Source organism: Carlito syrichta, unplaced genomic scaffold (genome assembly GCF_000164805.1).
Source record: "Carlito syrichta isolate Samal-C Ts95f unplaced genomic scaffold, Tarsius_syrichta-2.0.1 Scaffold314018, whole genome shotgun sequence".
NCBI lineage: Eukaryota > Metazoa > Chordata > Mammalia > Primates > Tarsiidae > Carlito > Carlito syrichta.
The window spans coordinates 369,495-390,437 of record NW_007258114.1 but is presented as its reverse complement, the minus strand read 5'-3'; the positions used below and the strand labels follow the sequence as shown (position 1 = coordinate 390,437).

The 20,943-nt window shown below is 55.1% G+C and overlaps 1 protein-coding gene across 1 annotated transcript in view; it reads left to right on the top strand.

Annotated features, from left to right (window-relative positions):
- Positions 1 to 20,943, top strand: part of STKLD1 (serine/threonine kinase like domain containing 1) — a 27,921-nt gene extending 6,978 nt beyond the window's left edge. Inside the window, 17 exon segments of the mRNA XM_021718936.1 lie at positions 2,663 to 2,737; positions 4,608 to 4,709; positions 6,338 to 6,408; positions 7,348 to 7,463; positions 9,541 to 9,659; positions 11,635 to 11,798; positions 12,751 to 12,881; positions 13,938 to 14,021; positions 15,685 to 15,801; positions 16,493 to 16,641; positions 18,033 to 18,159; positions 18,698 to 18,826; positions 18,906 to 19,034; positions 20,171 to 20,311; positions 20,619 to 20,705; positions 20,708 to 20,764; positions 20,852 to 20,943. Of these exon segments, the coding sequence (XP_021574611.1) occupies positions 2,663 to 2,737; positions 4,608 to 4,709; positions 6,338 to 6,408; positions 7,348 to 7,463; positions 9,541 to 9,659; positions 11,635 to 11,798; positions 12,751 to 12,881; positions 13,938 to 14,021; positions 15,685 to 15,801; positions 16,493 to 16,641; positions 18,033 to 18,159; positions 18,698 to 18,826; positions 18,906 to 19,034; positions 20,171 to 20,311; positions 20,619 to 20,705; positions 20,708 to 20,764; positions 20,852 to 20,943 (1,890 nt within the window).

The window sequence follows — 20,943 nt, the reverse complement described above, 5'->3', positions numbered from 1 at the left end:
AGACCTCATCTCTACAATAAATCAAAAAAATCAGCCGGGTGTGGTAGCTCATGCCTGTAATTCCGGCTACTTGGAAGGCTGAGGTGGAAGGATTGCCGGAGTCCAGCAGGTGGAGGCTGCGGTGACTGGGAGCAGCCACTGCACTCCAGTCTGGGCGACTGAGTGAGACTCCAACTCAAAAAACAAAACAAAACAAAACAAAAAAACATCTTTTAAAAGATTTTCTTCAGGCCGGTCTTGGTGGCTCAGCCTGTAATCCCAGCACTTTGGGAGGCCAAGACGAGTGGATTGCTTGAGGTCGCGGGTTCGAGACCCACCTGGGCAACTTGGAGAGACCTCATCTCTACAATAAATCAAAAATTAGCTGGGTGTGGTAGCGCGCGCCTGTCGTTCCAGCTACTTGGAAGGCTGAAGTGGAAGGATCACCGGAGCCCTGTGGTGGCTGGGAGCATGCCACTGCACTCCAGTCTGTGCGACAGAGTGAGACTTCAACTCAAAAAAAAAAGATTTTTTTCTTCAATTATAAAAGTACTACTTATGGTAGAAGCTTTGGAATATACAGAAAACATAGAATTGTTGAAGAAAATATAAATTACTTTTAATTCAACTTTCCAGTGGTCATGTCCTAACTTATAATAATAGCGATAGCCGGGCTTTGTTGCTCAGCCTGTAATCCCGTGCTTTGGGAGGCTGAGGTGAGTGGATTGCCTGAGCCCGCGTGTTCGAGACCCGCCTGGGCAACTTGGCAAGACCTCAGCTCTACAATAAATAAAAAATTAGCACGCGCCTGTAGTTCCAGCTACTTGGAAGGCTGAGGCAGAAGGATCACCGGAGCCCAGCAGGTTGAGGCTGCGGTGGCCGGGAGTGTGCTACTGTACTCTAGTCTGGGCAACAGAGTGAGACTCCAACTCAAAAAATAAAATAAAAAATAATAGCGATAACAGCAGATACATTTCAGCTTGGTAGACAAAGTCTCTGAGTAGTTTTTCTCGACCTTCTTGACTTTAGCATGAGGTGAAACATATCCCCTCCTATCTTATGGTCACATGTTTGTCTTCTTTCTGGAATGCTAGCTCTTGAGCTTTGCCAGGATATGTTATTTGTCTCACAATGTGACTGAAGCACATTGGTGGGCACCTGGGCGACAGAGTGAGACCCCAACTCAGAAAAAAAATTAAAAATTTAATCAATAAATACATAAAAATAAGCTCAAGGAGCCAGAGGTGTTCCTGTCACTTCAGATGGGGCTGAGGTACAGGAGGGATGTGAAGGCAGGACAGGCCACTTTCTTTCTCTTTTCTTTTTTTTAAGATTAGAAACAGGGTCTCACTATGTTGTCCAGGCTGGTCTTGAACTCCTGGCTTCAAATGATCCTCCCACCTTGGCCTCCCAAAATGTTGAGACCACAGGCATGAGCCACCACACCCGGCCAAGGCCACTTTCTGACTAATGGAAAGAAAGAATGTAGAAAGCCCACCTGTAGTCCCAGAGTCCTGGCTTTTAACGCTGCTGATGCCTGTCCATGTCCTGGTAGGCAACCTGCGTTCACACCCAGCCTTCCATCAAAAAGCAGTTGTCCGTTGGATCCCGAATCTCTAAGCTAGCCATTTCTCATACCTGAAAGGGGTTGTTTCACAGTTCTTTCAGCTGGGGCAGGGGCACGGGGACCTGTGGGCTGGCCCTTTTCCCTGTGGCCGCACCACCATCTCCAACCCAGCCTGGGCTGTGCTTTATCTGTATCAGCTCACTTAGTCCTCATGACATCCCTGAAAGGCAGACTCCCACAGTTACCCCCATTTCTGGTGAGAATATGAGGCTCAGAGAGGTTGAGGAGCTTGTCTCAGTCACACAGCACAGCTAGTACATGCTGGAGATGGGAGTCACAGTGGACCATCTGGCTCTTTTTTTTTTTTTTTTGAGTTGGAGTCTCACTCTGTCACTCAGACTGGAATGCAGTGGCCATTCCCGGCCACTGCAGCCTCGACCTGCTGGGCTCCAGCGATCCTTCCGCCTCAGCCTTTCAAGTAGCCGAAACTACAGGCATGCGCTACCATGCGCGGCTCATTTTGATTTATTGTAGAGATGAGGTCTTGCCAAGTTGCCCAGGCGGGTCTTGAACCTGCAGGCTCAGGCAATCCACTCACCTCAGCCTCCCAAAGGTGCGGGATTACAGGCTGAGCCACCGAGCCCGGCTCCATCTGGCTCTTAACCACCAGGCTGCATGGCTCCCCTAAGGCTGCTTCCCTGCCCTGTTTGGGGCCAGAACTTTTTTTTTTTTTTTTGATTAGGCATCTCACTCTGTCACCCAGACTAGAGTGCAGTGGCAGGATCATGGCTCACCACAGCCTCAACCTTCTGATCTGAGGTGATCCTCCAGCATCAGCCTCCCAAGTAGCTGGGACTGCAGGTGTGTGCCACCACACCTGGCTAATATTTATATTTTTTGTAGAGATGAGGTCTTGCTATGTTGCCCAGGCTGGTCTCGAACACCTGGGCTCAAGCAGTCCTCCCCCCTCAGCCTCCCAAAGTGCTGAGATGACAGGCATCAGCACTGCACCTGGCTGGATCTTGCATTTTTGTTGGGACACGTGGCAGAAGCTCCGGCCGAGAAGTCAGTGGGGAGGTGCTAACGTCTCCCTTTCCTCTGCTGTCATCCCTGCAGCTGATGCCACTGCTGAGGCTCCAGCACGCCCACATCTCCATATACCAAGAGCTGTTCATCACGTGGAACTCAGAGGTGGGTCAGAGCCCACGCCTCCTGGCTCAGCTGTCACCCACAGGCTGCAGGACGGAGCACGCCAAGCACGGGGCATGCCTGGCCCCGCTGTTGTTACCCCTCCTGTGGCAAGGGCAGTGACTCTAAACGTGGCTACCCCTGACTCAACTCCCTCGATCTCTTGGGCTCAGGCGATCCTCCCTCCTCAGCCTCCTGAGTAGCCGGGACTACAGACATGCACCACCTCACAGTCTTATTTTTTGTCATTTGTTTTCTAGAGATAGGGTCTTGTTATGTCACCCAGACTGGTCTTGAACCCCTGGGCTCAATGGATCTTCCCGCCTCGGCCTCCTTACTTTTGCAGTCCCTGTGCAGTTTGCAGACCCATCTCATGTCCATCTCATGTCTGGGAGAGCTATAGGGCAGAAAGAACTGTCCTCATTTTCCTGATGGAGCCTGGGGCTCAGAGAAGTCGAGGAACTCTCCGAGATCACACAGCTAGTAAACAGCTGAGTGAGGATTCAGACCCATCCCCTCTAGCCCCCAAGCCCTGTGCTGCCGCCCAAAGCCTAAATGACTTGTCTTTCCAAGGAGCCAGAGGTGGCCAGGTGCAGTAGCTCACGCCTGTAGTCCCAGTACTTTGGCAGACTGAGGTGGGAGGATAGCTCAAGCCCGGGGTTTGAGACCAGCCTGGGCAACAAAGTGAGATTTTGTTTCTACAAAATAAATTTAAAAATTAGCCAGGCTGGGCTCAGTGGCTCAGCCTATAGTCCCAGCACTTTGGGAGTCCAAGGCAAGTGGACTGCCTGAGCCCGTGGGTTCGAGACCAGCCCAAGCAACTTGGCAAGCAACTTGTCCCTACAATAAAATAAAAAAATAGCCAGGCATGGTATTATAGCCATCTATAGTTCTGGCTATTTGGAAGGCTAAGAAGGAAGGATTGCCAGAGGATTGGTTGATGCTGGGGTGGCTGTGAGCATGCATGCCACTGCACTCTGGCCTGGGCAAATGAGACTCCAACTTAAAAAAAAAATTAGCTGGGTGTGGTGTCATGTGCCTGTAGTCCCTGCTACTCGGAAAGTTAGATGGAAGGATCATTTAAGACCAGGAGGTCAAGACGGCGGTGAGCTGTGATGGTGTCACTTTACTCCAGCCTCGGTGACAGAGTGAAACCCCAACTCAGAAAGAAAAGCTAAAAATGTAATCAATAAATAAATACATAAAAATAAGCTCAAGGAGCCAGAGGTGTTCCTGTCACTTCAGATGGGGCTGAGGTGCAGGAGGGATGTCAAGGCAGGACAGAGGATGCAGCGGGTGCACGAGACGGGGCGTTAGGCCCCTATGTGGTCTTCACCTTCGTTTCCTCATCCAGGGATGACAACCTGAGGTCAGAGCAGGTGTGGAGGATCCCCCCAACACACACGTTCCCTCCCTTTCTGCTGGGATCTGGAAAGCTGGGGGAGGGGCCCTCGCTGCCTGCACCCCCAAATATTTTCTGAGCATCCCAAGGCTCTCAAGGAGGGTGCAGAAAAGCCAAGAGGGCATTTCGCTACAGGAAAAAGCACAGCTTTGGGGCCCGTGACCTGGTTGCCTGGGGTCTCTGTCAGGGCAGGCTCCTTGGAGGATGGGTCTGAGCTGAGCCCTGAAGGATAAGAGATGATCCCTGCAAAAGGGGAGGACAGTGGTCCCAGGCAGGGGGGTCCTGCATGCAGGGGCAAGGGTGGCTCTCTGGAAAGTCCAGGTATATGGAGCATGCAGTGGGAGTGGGGCGGGGACTGGGGAGATGGGGCAGGAGGGGCTCCGGTGGCCCCTGTGGACGGTGGTCAAGTGAAGGGAGGCCTTGGAGAGGGGCCTCCTCCCAGCAGCTGGCGAAGGCCTCCTGTCTCGACAGATCTCCTCTCTGTTCCTCTGCCTGGTGATGGAGTTCCACACGGTGACTTTCCAGGAGGTCATTGAGGAAAAGAGGAAGGCAAAGGAGACCATTGACTCTGAGGTAGGACATCCTCTGGGAACAGGCCTGGGGACCCCTGGACCTGTGACCCCGCAGGCCCTGCAGTGGGGGGCAAATGGCAAGAGCCACTGGAGTCTGGTCTTATTTTTTCTTTTTCTTTCTTTTTTTTTCTTGAGTTGGAGTCTCACTCTGTCGCCCAGACTGGAGTGCAGTGGCCGCTCCCGGCCACCACAGCCTCGACCTGCTGGGCTCTGGCGATCCTTCCGCCTCAGCCTTCGAGTAGCTGGAATTTCAGGCGGGCGCTACCACGCCCGGCTGATTTTTTGATTTATTGTAGAGATGAGGTCTCACCAAGTTGCCCAGGCAAGTCTCGAACCCGCGGGCTCAGGCAATTCACTCATCCAAGGCGCGGGATTACAGGCTGAGCCACCGAGCCCGGCTAGCCTTATTTTTTCTTTTTTTTTGAGTCAGGGTCTCACTCTGTTGCCCAGTCTGGTGTGCAGTGGTGTGGTCGAGGCTCACCACAGCCTCAACCTCCTGGGCTCAGGCAATCCTCCTGCCTCAGCATCCTGAATAGCTGGACTACAGGCCTGTGCCACCACGCTGGCTAATATTTTTTATTTTTTGTAGAGACAGGGTCTCACTTTGTTTCCTAGACTGGTCTCAAACTCCTGGGCTCAAGCGACCTTGCTGTCTCAGCCTCCCAAAGTGCTGGGATTACAGATGTGAGCTACTGCACCCAGCCCTGGAAAGTCTTAATTAACATTTTCTCTTGTGGCTAGTACCTCTAGGGTTCTGGTATAAGAAGCCTTTCCTGCCCCAAGATCATGAAGATACTCTACTCTGTTTTCTTCTAGAAGCGCGGCCTCATTTTTTCTTAAATGTATGTCCTGAGGTATCACGCACTATGATGTGCACAAGTCCTAACTACACACCTTGATGCACTTGTGCCTGAACTCACACCGCTTCTAGCTAGATCGAGACAAGACATTCCTAAACCCCAGAAGGTCCCCGGTCAGTAACCTTGATTTGACTTTCACCTCCAGAGATTGTTTTGCCGGTCCCTGAAGTTCATATAAATGAACTCATACAGCATGCCCAGCTACTTGTTTGATTTTTGGTAGAGATGCTGTCTCGCTGTGTTGCCCATACTGGTCTTGAATTCCTGGGCTCAAGCGGTCCTTCTACCTCGGCCTCCCAAAGTGCTGAGATTACAAGTGTGAGCCACTATGGCCGGCCCAGAACATTCTCTCTCAGGGCTCTTTTCATTCTAATGACTTAGAGAAGCAAGCCTCAAGTGAGCATTGAAGACTTCAATATCTGTGATATCTACAGGCCAGTCTGCCACAAGCTCCCAGCAAGTGTTGGGCAGCATGGGCCACAGAGTAGCCACTGGGGGTGAGCGCAGGGCTGGAGCCCCTGGACACCCAAGATCTCCAGGATGGAGACAGAGTGTGCAGTCAGTAAACATGGCTGACTGGTTTCACCGTCTGAAGAGCCGTGCACACTCCGGCCTCCTCTACCTGCTCTGACCTCTCGGCTGGCTTCATGCCTGTGTCAAGACGCCAGGAGAGAATGCACCACGATCTTGCTGGCTGCTTAGCGTGGTCCCCCACCTAAAAGCAGCTGTAGGGAGCCCCTCCCATCCTGGTCTTCTCCTTCTCCCCCAGTGGATGCAGAACATTCTGGGCCAGGTGCTGGACGCGCTGGAATACCTGCACCAGTTGGACATCATCCACAGGTGACCCGGGCCTCTGGGACTGGGCAGCTCCTTTAGGAGAAAAGGCACCGAGTCCACTTGAGGGTCGGAGCCCGTGGGTGGGATCTGGGGAGAGAGGTACTGGGCCAGTGCAGCCAGATGACAGGGCATCCTTCCAGAGCCTTCCCAGGCTTTGAGGGAAAGGCATCCTCCTCCAAGTAGCCTCGAGTGATGCGTGCACACACAGCTGCATAGAGGTGTGAGCTGGCCAGGCCGGCTGTTCTACAGGTCAACGAAAGGGACAAAGTGACAGCCCTGCTGGGAAGAGAGGTGGGGCTGCCTGCAGCACCCACATGGGTTGCAGCATGCCCTGAGCCTCTGACCTGCCAGCAGTACAGCTCAGGTTCTAGAACCCATGATCTGAAGGGGCTTGGAAGTGGCTCCAGGAGTGGACACTAATATCTTATTTATGAGTCAGGGTCTCACTCTTGCCCAGGCTGGAGTGCAGGGGCATAATCATGGCTCACCAAAACCTCAACCTCCTGGGTCCGGTGATCCTCCCACCACAGCTCTGAGTAGCTGGGACTATAGGCGTGTGCCACGACACCTGGCTAAGTTTTTGATTTTTTGTAGAGACAAGGTCTTGTTATGTTGCCCAGGCTGGTCTCAAACTCCTGGGCTCAAGCAGTCTTCCTGCCTCAGACTCCCGAAGTGCTGGGATTACAGGCCACGCCCAGCCACCAGTATCTTATTGAAAGGAGAAGAGAAAAACCCTGCAGCCCAGATGTGCGCCGGGAGTGCTCACGGCTCAGTGTGAACGCCGCTGGGTGTTACACAAGCTGTGTGAGGAGACGGACGCGATGTTAACACGGGGCCCGGAGCTGGGTGGGGCAGGAGCAGGGAGTCAGGTTCAGCCCTGGGGTGGGGTGGCCGCCCAGGCAGCCCCATGCACCCAGAGGCGAGCCTACCTTTTGGTTTCAGGAACCTCAAACCGTCCAACATCATCCTCGCCCACAGCAACCACTGCAAACTGCAGGACCTGAGCTCCCACACACTGATGACGGATGAAGCCAAGTGGAAAACCCGTGCGGAGGAAGGTGGCTGGCGGGGCGGGACGACGCTGAGCCAGGCTGGGGGCTGCTCTCTGGGGGCGGGGCTCCTGGGGTCCTGAGGGCAGTGGCTACTCTGGGTCCTGGAGTGAGGCGAGGTCAAACCACGCTTTGCTCTGAAATGTCCCCACAGAGGCCCCCAGCCTTGTGTGGACTTCAGAGATTCTCCCTTTGTCTGGGCTGTAACTAAGCAGGAGTGCCACCATGGGGGGACCCAACATGTGGAAGAAACAAAGTAGTGGCTGTGGTAGCCCCCCGGAGAGGTTAACTCTCCTAGAGAGAAAAGAAAGCTTCAGAAAAAGAAAAGTAAAATGCATGCAAGGAGGGAGTGCCGGCTGGGTACCAGGCACCAGTGACTTGGGGATTGCAGTACTGAGTCTTAAAATAATACAAGAAGCCGGGCTTGGTGGCTCAGCCTGTCATCCCACGCCTTTGGGAGGCTGAGGTGAGTGGATGGCCTGAGCCCGCGGGTTCGAGACCCGCCTGGGCAGTGAGACCTCATCTCTACAATAAATCAAAAAATCAGCCGGGCATGGTAGCGCCTGCCTGTGATTCCAGCTACTTGGAAGGCTGAGGTGGAAGGATTGCCAGAGCCCAGCAGGTCGAGGCTGCGGTGGCCGGGAGCGGCCACTGCACTCCAGTCTGGGCGACAGAGTGAGACTCCAACTCAAAAAAAAAAAAAAAATTACACAAGAGATGAGAGGGCTGGCAGTAAAGGAAGGCAAGTTTGCTTTCCTTTGAAAAGATGACAGGGCAGGCCAGGCATGGTGGCTAACACCTGTAATCTCAGCACTTTGGGAGGCCAAGGCAGGAGGATCACTTGAGCCCAGGAGTTCAAGACAAGCCTGGGCAACATAGCAGGACCTCTTCTCTACAAAAAAATCAAAAAAGTAGCCAAGTGTGGTGGCATGTGCCTGTAGTTCCAGCTACTCAGGAGGCTGAGGTGGATCATCTGAGTCCAGGAGGTCAAGGCTATGGTTAGCCCCAATTGTGCCACTTCATTCTAGCCTGGATGACAGAGTAAAACTCTGACCAAAAAAAAAAAAAGAAAAAAAAAAGGCAAAGGGAGCTGAGCTTCAAGCCTGTAACAGCTGTCCAGGATGGAGAGAGCAACCACAATGGAGAATTCCAGAGTCCCAGGGTGGCAGTTGCTGGTGGTACTCTGTCTTTGGTAGACAGAGGATAGCTGGGTGGGTGGATGGGTGGGTGTGTGGTTTGGTGTGTAATGGGCTGGCTGGCTGGCTGGGTTTGGGATGGGTGGGTGGATGGGTGGGTGATGGATGGATAGGTGACAGATGGATGGATGGGTGGGTGGTAGGTGGATCGGTGGAGGATGGCGGATAGATGGTAGGTGGCTGGGTGGATTTGTGGATGGGTGGATAGATGGGTGGGTGGATTATGGATATATGGATGGATGGTGGATGGATGGGTGGATGAATTGTGGATGGACGGACAGGTGGGTGAATGGGTGGGTGGATGGTGGATGGATGGCTGGGTGGAGGGGTGGGGGTGGATGAGGAAGTTTATGGGAGGTATAGATGGCATGGGTCCCTGAGCCCAGCCCTTTGCTGCTTGGCTGGGGCTGGAGGTCCAGAGAAGGAAGGGCTGCCAGAGGCCAGCCAGGTACTGACAGAGCTGGATGGAGGACCCTGCTCTTTTGGTTTCTTGTCTGGGATTCACAACTGGACACTGGGGCAGGGCAACTGGAACTCTGCCCCAAGGTCTTGACATTTCGAGAGGCAAGATGTTTTTAGAGAGGTGCCATTTTAACCTTCTTGGCACACGCCTTTTCCAGCTCCTTCTGCAGCCATTGTGGACACACAGACACATGTACAGGCAGCCTGGTGGGCACCTCCGTGATGGACAGCCTCACTGGCTCAAACTCAAGGCCAAGGTCCAGCTGACTGAGGGCCTCATCCTCTCCACCGTTAGTGCTTCTCCTCTCCTGAGAAGGGGGACCAAAAGGCTTGTGTTTCTAGCTGCTTGCTGGGGCAGGGTGGCTGTCAAGCCCCTGCCCCCCAGGGAGCACAGGACTCAAGGGACCCCACCTTGGTCTTGCCAACAGACCCTTCGCACAAGTCCTGGATGGCTCCCGAAGCCCTCAGCTTCTCCTTCAGCCAGAAATCTGACATCTGGTCCCTTGGCTGCATCATTCTGGACATGACCAGCTGCTCCTTCGTGGATGTGAGCTGCCTTCTCCACCCCCACCCCCCCGCCACACCCACACCCTGCTCTCATGTGCCCAGGTCTGGGGAGAAGGCTTACCTTTGCCCTGCCTCCCGGCTGCATCCTCCCCCTCTTCCTCTGCCCCCGTGCAGGCTGCACAGAGCCCCCTCCTCCAGCTGCAAGGGCCACCCCTCTCAGACCCTCCAGCACTCAGCACCTGCTGGGCTGCAGCATAGTGACAGCAAGGGTGACATTCAGACCATCTCACACTACCCTCACAGCAGCCCTCCAGGTGTTGTCACCGACTCCTGATGGAGAAGAAAGTCCAAGTCCAGGTGGCCCTATTTGAATTAAGTACACACGTAGCTGCAAGCAATGGGAAGCCACCTACGTGGGCCCAAATACACCGTCTGTCACACTCATCCTTAGTATGTGGCTGTCACTCTCATCCCTGCCAGAGGCCTCTGCACCACAGTCACAGCCTGCGGGCAAAAAGGAGAGGAAGGCGAAGGGACACACTGGTCCCCGGAGCAGCTCTCAAGCTCCCTTGGCTGCAGGGGGCAGGGAAGTTGAGCTTGTCACTTCTGATGCCCTACACAGTACCTGCTGGGCCCAGAACAAGGAGGCTGCCGTGCTTCCAGCATCGTGTCCAGGAAGCTAGGTCCCCAGAGAGCACAAGCCCCAGCACCACCCTCTCTCCCAGACCCCAGATTCACCTCTGAGGAGCATTTTTTTTTTTTTTTGAGTTGGAGTCTCACTCTTTGTCATCCCAGCACGTTCATGGCCACCACAGCCTCAATCTGCTGGGATCAGGCGAGCCTTCTGCCTCAGCCTTCCAAGTAGCTCGAACTACAGACGCACACCAGCACACACGGCTAGTTTTTGTGATTTATTGCAGAGACGAGGTCTCGCCAAGTTGCCCGGGCCGGTCTCAAACCCACGGGCTCAGGTAATCCTCTCACCTTGGCCTCCAAAAGTGCTGGGATTACAGGCTGAGCCACCGCACCCAGCCCCCCCCTTTTTTGAATTGGAGTCTCACTCTGTTGCCCAGGCTAGAGTGCAGTGGCATGGTCACTCCTCTCTGTAGCCTCACCTCCTGGGCTTCAGTAATCCTCCCACTTCAGCCTCCCAAGTAGCTGGGACTACAGGCATAATGCCATCACACCTAGATAATTTTTTGATTTTTTTTTTTTTTTTTGAGTTGTAGTCTCACTCTGTCACCTAGGCTGGAGGGCAATGGCACACTCCCAGCCACTGCAGCCGCGACCTGCTGGGCTCAGGTGATCCTTCCCCGCCAGCCTTCCAAGTAGCTGGAACTACAGGCACATGCCACCATGCCTGGCTAATTTTTTGATTTATTGTAGAGATGAGGCCTCGCCAAATTGCCCAATCTGGTCTCAAACCCGCAGACTCAGGAAATCCTCTCACCTCGGCCTCCCAAAGCACTAGGATTATAGGTGTGAACCACTGGGCCCAATCTGATTTTTTTTTTTTTTTGTAGATCTGAGGTCTTGCTATATTGCCCGGGCTGGTCTTGAACTCCTGGGCTCAAGCGATCCTGCCCTGCCGCCTCAGCCTTTCAAAGTGCTGGGATTATAGGAGCCATCATGCCTGGCCAACCTTGCCATTTCCTTCTTTCAGAAGACTCCTAGGGAGACAAGAGCCTTCTCACTTTGGAGGCTGTGACATACTGGCAATAGCATGGGCTCCAGCCTCAGCCTGGGTAGTGTGTGGCCCTGGGCAGCTCACCCTCTTACCAGCTGGATCTGGATCAGGGACTTTCTTGGCAGAGGCACAGGAGACTTGTCCCTACCCCTCCACCAGCAAGACAGCCTGCTGGCTCCTATAAACCTTCATTCTTCCTCATGGAAGAGCTCCGGACCCCTGGGCTCTCTGGTCATTCCTGCAAGCGGTGGCTGCATCCGGCTCTCCCTGGTCCCCAGACACCCTCTACCCACTTAGTCGAGGAAATGCGGTATCCCTCTCCTCGCAGGGCATAGAAGCCATGCATCTGCGCAAGTCCCTCCGCCAGGGCCAGGACAGCCTGAGGGGCGTCCTGAAGACGATGGAGGAGACGCAGGTCCCAGATGCGAACACCTTCTCACACCTTCTGCCCTTAATGCTCCAAGTCAGCCCCTTGGACCGAATAACGATAAGGTAAGCTCAGGGTAAGGTAAGCTCAGGGTAAGGTGAGCTCAGGGTCAGCTTCCTTTTAACATTTTCCCACCTGAATACAAACACAGCTACCTGGCTTGTTAACACCACAGAGAGCCCCATCCCAGCCCCACTAGGCTTTCCTGCAGGGAGCCCTCTGAATGCCCCGCTTTGAACACTGCAGTGAGCAGATCAGAGGCACAGCCCTGAGAACCCAGGACATTTTCAGGGGTCCAGGAACAAGTTTTAATTCAAATTTATTTTACAGTCAGAAGAAAAAAGTGAATATATAATAATGAATCCAGCCTGGCTTCAATTCATCTTTATGCCAACACAGTCATAAAATCAGATTTGTTTTGGTGTTTTTTATTGTTGTTTTGTCAGTCTCACTCTGTCACCCAGGTTGGTGTGCAGTGGCACGATCATGGCTCACTGTGCTTCGACCTGCTGGGCTCAGACGATCCTCCTGCCTCAGCCACCCAAGTAGCTGGGACTACAGACACGCACCACCATCTCCAGCTTAATTTTTTATTTTTCACAGAGAAAAGGTCTCATCATGTTGCCCAGGCTGATCTCCAGCTCCTGGGCTCAAGTGGTCCTCCCGCCTAAGCCTCCCAAAGTGCTGGGATTACAGGTGTGAGCTACCATGCTTGGCTTGACATTTTATGTGTTTTGATGGGGGCAGAGGCCCACAGAGGCCCAAGTGCCAGGGTCCTGGATGTCCTCCCACGCTGGGAGTCACCTGTGCCTCTGTGGAGTAAGTCCCTGGCCGTGGAATTGCTGGGTACTTGCTGGGTACACCTGTGACACTGTGAGAGACCCTGCCAGACTCCAAAACAGGGAGGTCAGTGTCTGGCATCCGCACCCACGGGCGGCCCTGAGCCCCAGGCAGCAAGCCACGTGGGTGAGGCAGGGACGGTTGCCAGGTTTACCCCCACCTCTGCTCCTCTGCCAGGGATGTGATACACAGCACCTTCGTGAGCAGCTCATTCAAGTCCTCGTGCATCACTGCGACCCTGGGCCAGCAGGTGGTGCCTACGTTCGTCACTGACGTGCTGTTAGAGAGCAACATCGCCAGCATCTTAGGTAATGTTGGGGCACAGAGCGGGAGGGTGCGGCGGAGTCACTACCGGTGGCCTCGGCTTCCTGTTCCTAGTGCCTCCCCACACCGTGGCTAGTGGGCAGGAAGTTTCCAGGCTCTTCCCCTCCATCTCTCCCCAAGCACTGCTCTACTCAGGGTTGTGCCCTATTCGAGGATACTCCGTAGCACCCAGTTACCTACAACACAAGTTCATCACCACAGTCTGCCCCAACCTGTTGCCCCGTTCCTGGTACACAAATTCTCTATAGTTCCAATGGCCTGTTCACGGCCCACCATGCCCCAGGACACACCCTGGCACACAGTGCGGGGGTGTCTTCCTCACACAGCAACATGGCCTGTGTGCTTCCTCCATGCCCAGAATGGGCAGCAGTGCGCGCCAAGGTTCTGGGTAGGCTCCGAGACAGAGACTTGAGTTCTACTGTAGCCAAGGGCATGGCCTCCGTGGCCTCCTCTATAAAGTGGGATGGTAGCAGCACCTGGTCTCAAGCCAGCCTCCCATCTCGGTCTCTCAAAGTGCTGGGATTACAGGCATGGGTCACCACACCCAGCCTGAGTTTTTTGGTGTGTGTTTGTTTTTGAGTTGGAGTCTCACTCCGTTGCCCAGACTGGAGTGCAGTGGTACGCTCCCGGCCACTGCAGCCTCGACCTGCTAGGCTCCGGCGACCCTTCCGCCTCAGCCTTCCAAGCGTGCGCTACCACGCCCGGCTAATCTTTGATTCATTGTAGAGCTGAGGTGTCGCCAAGTGGCCCGGCTGGGCCTCGAACCCACGGGCTCAGGCAGTCCACTCGCCTCAGTCTCCCAAAGTGCTGGGATTACAGGCTGAGCCACCAAGCCCGGCCCAGCCTGAGTTTTTTATACGTTCTGGTGGAGGCAGAGCCCAGGACGGTGCGCGGCTACAGTCCCAGCTGCTGCGTGGCCTGATCGTGTGGTCTGAGGAGGGGGGACATGGCTAGCAGCCAGACCGGTGTGGTGCCCAGAGAGAGTGCCCGAAACCCCAGCCCTCCAAAGGACCCCTCCCACGCTTTCTTGTCCCCGGCAGAGATCATGCAGAACTTCTCCAGCCGACCCGAAGTCCAGCTCAAGGCCATGAAGAGGCTTTTGAAAATGCCTGCAGATCAGCTAGGTAGACATTACCACCCTGTCCCCCTTTCCCAGCTGCTCTCCTGGGGCAGACCCTGTGACCCTGGTCTCGAGGGAGCTGTGGCTGGCCCCTTGATCCAAACTCTTCTTGCCAGCACTTTAATACAGCTTGGAGGCTGAGTGCAGTGGCTCACGCCTGTAATCCCAGCACTCTGGGAGGCTGAGGCAAGAGGATCACTTGAGCCCGAGTTTGAGACCAGCCTGGGCAACATAGTGAGAACTTGCCTCTCTAAAAAAAATTAATTGAGAAATACAGCTTGGAGGCATGTTTCTATTCCCAGACCATGTCATGTCTTCGACCTTGGAAGACAGGCAGCCTGGAACAGGCAGCAGAGGAGGATGGGGGGGCTGACTTTCTTCACATGATCTTAATGGATATCCTATCTAGTCCGTGATCCCGGTGATGGGAATCTGGGTGGTCTCTAATTTCCCACTGTCATAGACAATGCTATAGTGGGCATGCTGGTGTATTTGTATGCTTGTGTTTCTGTAGGACAAAGTCCTAGACATTCAGGGGTGTGAACACTTAAGCTTTCTCAGATACCGCAAATTGCCCTTCACAGAGAAATACACCAACTCGCCCACCTATCACGAATGCCTGAGAACTCCTCCTCCAACACTCGCCATTAGAAACAGTGTTTTCAATTATTTTTTTTTAAATGTTTTTGGCTAGGCATGGTGACTCATGCCTTTAATCCCAGCACTTTGGGAGGCCAAAGTGGGAGGATCTCCTGACCCCAGGAGTTCAAGATCAGCCTGGGCAACATAGCAAGACCTTGTCTCTTTAAAAAAGTGAACATGTTTTGCCAAAACATGCTCATAAACTGCCTCCACTCGACCTCCTCACAGCCCATATTCACACACACCCATCTATCCGCCCATCCAGCCAACCATTCATCCATCCACCTAGCCATCTGCCTATCCCAGCGTCTGTCCATCCATCAAATACATGCTAAGAGCCCACGGAGGTCAGTCCAGGGCTAGGCCATCAGAAGCTATGGCGCCCGGCCCTAGACCTTCAGTGAGCTTCCTGCCTTTCCCCTCCTTGACCCCTTCTGGAGCCAAGCTGTGACAGGATCTGGTCCATCGGAAGGGGGTTTCTTGGGGAAACTGAGGGAGGCTGTTGGGCCCTGTCCCAAAGGGTTGCCTTTCCTACCACCCAAGACACACCTGTCTCAACAGCCTTGTCTGGAGGTGGGCTCCCTGTAGCTCAGTGTCCTGGGTGCCAGCACTGTCCTCGTCATTCTTGATCCTCCAGTGAGAAGATGGCTGATGGGCCCCAGCTGTCTTGCCCCGCACCCCCAGCACACATCACAGTTCCTGGCACGGCAAGGAGCTAGTTGAGGCCCACCTGTGACTCCTCCCAGGGCAGCTACAGCTAAGGCTCTGGAGTCAAGAGCAAGTGTTTTCACCCTGCCGACCCTCAGGCTTCTTACGTGCACCAGGAGGGCAGTCACAGGGAGGGCTGTGGGTAGCACAGAAAGATGCCCACGGCAGACACAGCTAGCACTCAGTAGGTATGCCAGCCAATCTACCCACCCACCCAGGGCCCCATAGACGCCCAGCTGCTTCTGGCTCCTTGGCTGGTCTATACCCCCCCAACAGAGTCCCACAGCAAGTCTCCCCTGTGCTACCCACCCTGCCAGGTCTGCCGTGGCCCATGGAGCTGGTGGAGGTGGTGGTCGCTGTCATGAGGCAGCACGAGAGGATCCTGGAGATACAGTTGTATGCCTGCTCCCTGCTGCTGCGTGTCCTAGGCCAAGGTGGGCACCGGGTCAGGTGGGGAAGATCTTTCTGGTACCCTGCCTCCCCCAACACCTAGTCAGCACCTGACCCTCTGCACAGCTCATACCCTACTGTGCACATCCGAACCCCTCCCAGGCACAAGCCCAGAATCTGGGGACGCAGGTACCACTCAAGGCCTACCTGTGGCCCAGCACAGCCCACCGGCTTCCCAGCTATGAAAAAGCTGGACATGATAGGGTCCTCTGCTGTGACCCTCAAGGTAGGGTCAGGAGGGGGCCCGCTGCCCAGGCGGGCGAGGCTGGGGCTGACAGCCTAAGGGCCTGGGCGCTGACCAGAGTCTTTGGGTTGTTAAAAAGGTTGAACTAGCTTGGACTTTTAAACCCTAACTATTTGCTTTCTAGTTTCAGTACTGAAACTGTGCTGAAGCTGTGTCAAGTGCTGACTGCCGGGTCACTGCAGGCTTCTGGGGACCAGCACAGGCCCCGTGGGCCCATTCAGTGGCCAGTGACTCCCTTCTCTGGTCCTGAACTCCGCCAGGCCACATGCATCTGTGGATACTGTTCAGGGCCCGAGGAGGGCAAACCTCAGTCTCCCTAGTGCAGCGTGGAGGTGCTGTGCCCCCCCAGGGAAGGGACACCCACGTGCCTTCTCTGCCCCCACACCGCAGCTGTGAGAACTGACCCAGGCTCCCTTCTCTGGCCCGGGCAGCTCTGGTGCAGGACCCGGAAACCAAGGCTCCATGCAACGCCACCATCATCTCCACGCTGCTGCACACCGTGTGGAGTCACCCCCAGGCGGAGCAGCTCCTGGTCATGGTCTACAGCCTGCTGGCCCTCTTCTCTGGTCAGGGTGGGTCTGCCGGCTGCCTCTCACCCTGCCCACTCTGGAGAGCCCAAGAACTCTGGCTGGGTAACGGGAAGGGTCACAGACTGCACACATTTTCTGCCCATCTGCTCCAAGTGCTGGTTGATTCCTTTTCTATCTTTAATTAATTAAATTTTTTTGAGTTGGAGTCTCACTCTGTCACCCAGGCTGGAGTGTAGTAGCACACTCACAACCACGACAGCCTCAACCTGCTGGGCTCAGGCGATCCTTCCGCCTCAGCCTTCCAAATAGCTGGAACTACAGGCATGCGTCACCATGCCTGGCTAATTTTTTGACTTATTGTAGAGACAAGATCTCACCACGTTGCCCAGATTGTTCTTGAACCCGTGGGCTCAGGCAAGCCTCTTACCTTGGCCTCCCAAAGTGCTGGGATTATAGACTTGAGCCACTGCACCCGGCCCTTTTCTTTTTCTTTTGAGTTGGAGTCTCACTCGGTCGCCCAGACTGGAGTGCAGTGGCCGCTCCCGGCCACCACAGCCTCACCTGCTGGGCTCTGATGATCCTTCCGCCTCAGCCTTCCAAGTAGCCGGAATTACAGGCACGCGCTACCATGCCCGGCTGATTTTTTGATTTATCGTAGAGATGAGATCTCACTGCCCAGGCGGGTCTCGAGCCCGCGGGCTCAGGCAATCCACTCACCTCAGCCTCCCAAAGGTGCGGGATTACAGGCTGAGACACTGAGCCCGGCTCTTTTCTATCTTTTAATTTTCTCAACTGGGGTCTCAGTTGGTCGCCCAGGCTAAAGTGCAGTGGCATAGGCACAGCTCACCAGTCTCGACCTTCTGTGTTCAGGCGATCCTCCTGCCTCAGCCTCCTAAGATGGGACCACAAGGCACATGTCACCACACTTGGCTAATTTTTTTTGTAGAGACAAGGTCTTGCCATGTTGCCCAAGCTGGTCTCAAACTCCTGGGCTCAAGCGATCCTCCTGCCTCAGCCTCTCAAAGTGCTGGGATTACAGGCTGGTTGCTTCCTTTTCTACCTTGATGACAAGCTTCCACTTTTACTGGTTCCCTTGACAGCTGTGCACAGGCAACGACTGTGCCAGGCACAGCTGTGGTCTTCACACCGACATCTGTCTCACATGCTTTCTGTCCCTTCTGGAGCCTGGGGACAAATCCCTTGCATGTCTCCTTTCCATAGAGCACCGAGGCCAGGCCCCCTGGGTAAGGGGATGGGAAACACTGGGACTGGTGGCCCAAAGGGTGGACAGACTCCTCCAGGGCCAGGCCACATCCTCTTGTTTCTGGGTTCCATGGGTGCCTAAGACCTGGCCCAGAGCAGGCACCCTGGGACTGTGGTGCCCAAGGACAAGGGAGAGGGCTTCCTGGGGAAGGCACCTCACCCCAGCCCCACTCTAGAGGCAGCATCCGAGGAGATGCAGAAGGCTGGGCTGCTGGAGAACATCCTGGAACACCTGCACAGCTTCCTCGAGAGCAGGGACGTCTGCATCAGCGGCCTGGGCCTGCTCTGGTCCCTCCTGGTAGACGGTGAGGGCCCTCTTTCCGCACCCCGCTGGGGCTGGCACTCCACAGTGGCTCCCCAGCTGCCTCTGAGCCTTCAGATGAGACAGAGAACAGAGGACAGGAGGGCAAGGTGCTCCCACAGGGGAAAGACCTCAGGTTCAAGTGCCTCCTGCCCAGGGGAATGTCCTGGGACTTCCTGGGCAGCCCTGGCTCCAGAGGGCGGCCGTTGCACTCGATGCCCTGCTCTGACCATTCATTCATGTCAGGGCCCTCCAGTGCCATGGACAAGCCAGCTGCAGACCATGGAGAGCCTGGGAACCCTGAGGGCCCTGCCAGCACCCAGGATTCCCAAGCCTCTCCTGGAGGGTCATCCTGCCCTCTAGACTTGCCAGTGGCAGAAAGTCCCTTGACCTTCCTCTGTGAGAGCACCTGCCCTCTCCCATTTCTGCTATTCTCAGCTAGAGAGAGGCACCAGATTCGGGGTGGGGGGACACATAGAGACCAGGCCCTGCTGCGTGCACTCTGGCCTAGGTGACCCCCTCCCTCCCTGTCCTGGCTTCAGCTGTCATTGTGAGCAAGGCCACCTTCGAGAAGATCCCAGCCCTCGTCAGCCAGGTCCTGGTCGCCTACCCCACTGATGCGGAAATAGCTGAAGCTGGCTGTGCCATCTTCTGGCTGCTGTCTTTGCTGGGTGAGCACACGGGGTCTCAGAAGCGGGGAGGGGAGAGGCTTGAGCACACAGACATGAGGCGGGCTGTCCCCTCTCCCAGGCTGCATCAAGGAGTCGCAGCACGAACAGGTGGCAGCACTGTTCCTGCGAAGCATCCGACTTTGCCAGGACAGAGCCCTGCTGGTGAACAACGCCTACCGGGGGCTGGCCAGCCTGGCCAAGGTGTCAGGTGAGGCTTGGAGCAGGTGGGGGCTGCCACCCAGGGTGGGGGCAACATCGACTCCATAGGTAATGTTCTGCCAGCTGCCACAGACCAAAAAAACAAGTCAAATGGCAAAAAGCAAAGAAATTCAAGGTGAACCAGACTCCCACCAGCCGGAAGCTGCCATTGTGACTTCCATGTACATTTGATAAACTTTTTGCTTAACACTGCCGTTGTGACCACCCCTCTGCCCATAAACACGTTCTGCATTTGCACAGGTTTCTCAGAACAGACAATGCTTTACTTACTAAAACAGCCCTAAGACCAGATGTGGTGGCTCACGCCTGTAATCCCAGCACTTTGGGAGGCTGAGGTGGGAGAACTGCTTGTGCCCAAGAGTTCAAGGCTAGCCTGGGCAACACAGCAATACCTCCTCTTGACAAAAAAATTAGAAAAAAAAAAAATTAGCTGGGCGTGATGGCATATGCCCGTAGTCCTAGCTCCTTGGGAGGCTAAGGCGAGAGGATCACTTGAGCCCAGGAGTTTGAGGCTGCAGTGAGCTGTAAGCATGCCACTGGACTCCAGTATGAGTGATGGAGCAAGACCTTCTTTAAAAAGAAAAAAAAAAAGCCCTCAGATGGGTCTGTCTCCAAATCCCACAACACGAACCCTGACTGATACTCAGTTTGACAGGCAAGGCCCATGCTAAGAACACATGGCCAATAATCCTTCCCCAAGAACACTTGAAGCAGGCGACTGGCCAAGGTTCCCAGCTGATGCAAGTTTTAAGGCTCCTGTCCTTGGGTAACTCTTGACCCCAGCACTACACAGCCTTCCTCAGAGCTGTGATGACCCCCAACCCCCGCTCTTACCTGGTCCTATTCAGGCTATGCCAGTCTGCTGGTGCCCAAGCTAATGGGGGCTCCTGTCGCTTCTTGTTCTGCCCCTGGGATCCCTGAGCTCAGCACCATATGGCAGGCCCCCTGAGGTCTCATCCCACCTGTCCCAGGGTGGGTGGGCCTGGATGGGAAGCGAAGCTGGCCAGGCCCGCCTCCTGCTCTGGGTGGGCTGGTCTAGAGAGGAGTGATCCTTCTTTCTGGGCAGGAGGTGTTTCTCTTTCAGAGGACCCAGGGTACGAGCCCACTCTCGCCCCCCGCCCCCAGAGCTGGTGGCTTTCCAGATGGCAGTGCAGGAGGATGGTGTCAGTGGCCTGAGCCTCATCAAGGAGACCTACCAGGTCCACAGGGACGACCCGGAGGTGGTGGAGAATTTCTGCATGCTGCTGGCCCACCTGGTTTCCTACAGTGAGAACCCCGCTTCCTGTCCCTACTTAAGCCAGGGTTTTAAGGGTCCCCTGCTCCCCACTGACAGGGAAAGGGAAGGAACCCACAGGACACACCCTCAACTACCCTCTGGAACTTCCCATTCATTCAGCGTCTCGAGTGCCCACCACACACTGGGCACTGTCCTGGCTGAGGTGATGCCTGGGCCCCAGAAGATGTACTTGGCACTCTGTTCACGCCAAGCCTGGGTGGGACAGGGACCCATCCCGCTCTGCTGGGGCTCCTGGTGAGGGGCCCTGGCCTCAGGATCTTCCCTGCTCCCTTACAGGGGAGATCCTGCCGGAGCTGGTATCTAGCAGCATCGGGGACCTGGTCCGAGAGGTCAAGGAGCGCTTCACCTCCAGCCTGGTGAGTGAGGCAGCACCTCCAGAAAGCCAGGACTCCCATCAGGCCGAAGCCCCGGCCCTGGCAGGAGTCCAGAGCATGGAGTCCAATGTCGACATGAAAATGAGCTGGGTCTCCACACACAAGTTTCTAGTGATTGCTGTCCTGTCTGCTTAGTATCCCACCTCTATGACTGGGCCCAAGCCAACCCTAAAGGAGAGGGGCAAGCAGACCCTTGTAAGAAGATTCCTGTCCATGACCAGGGATGA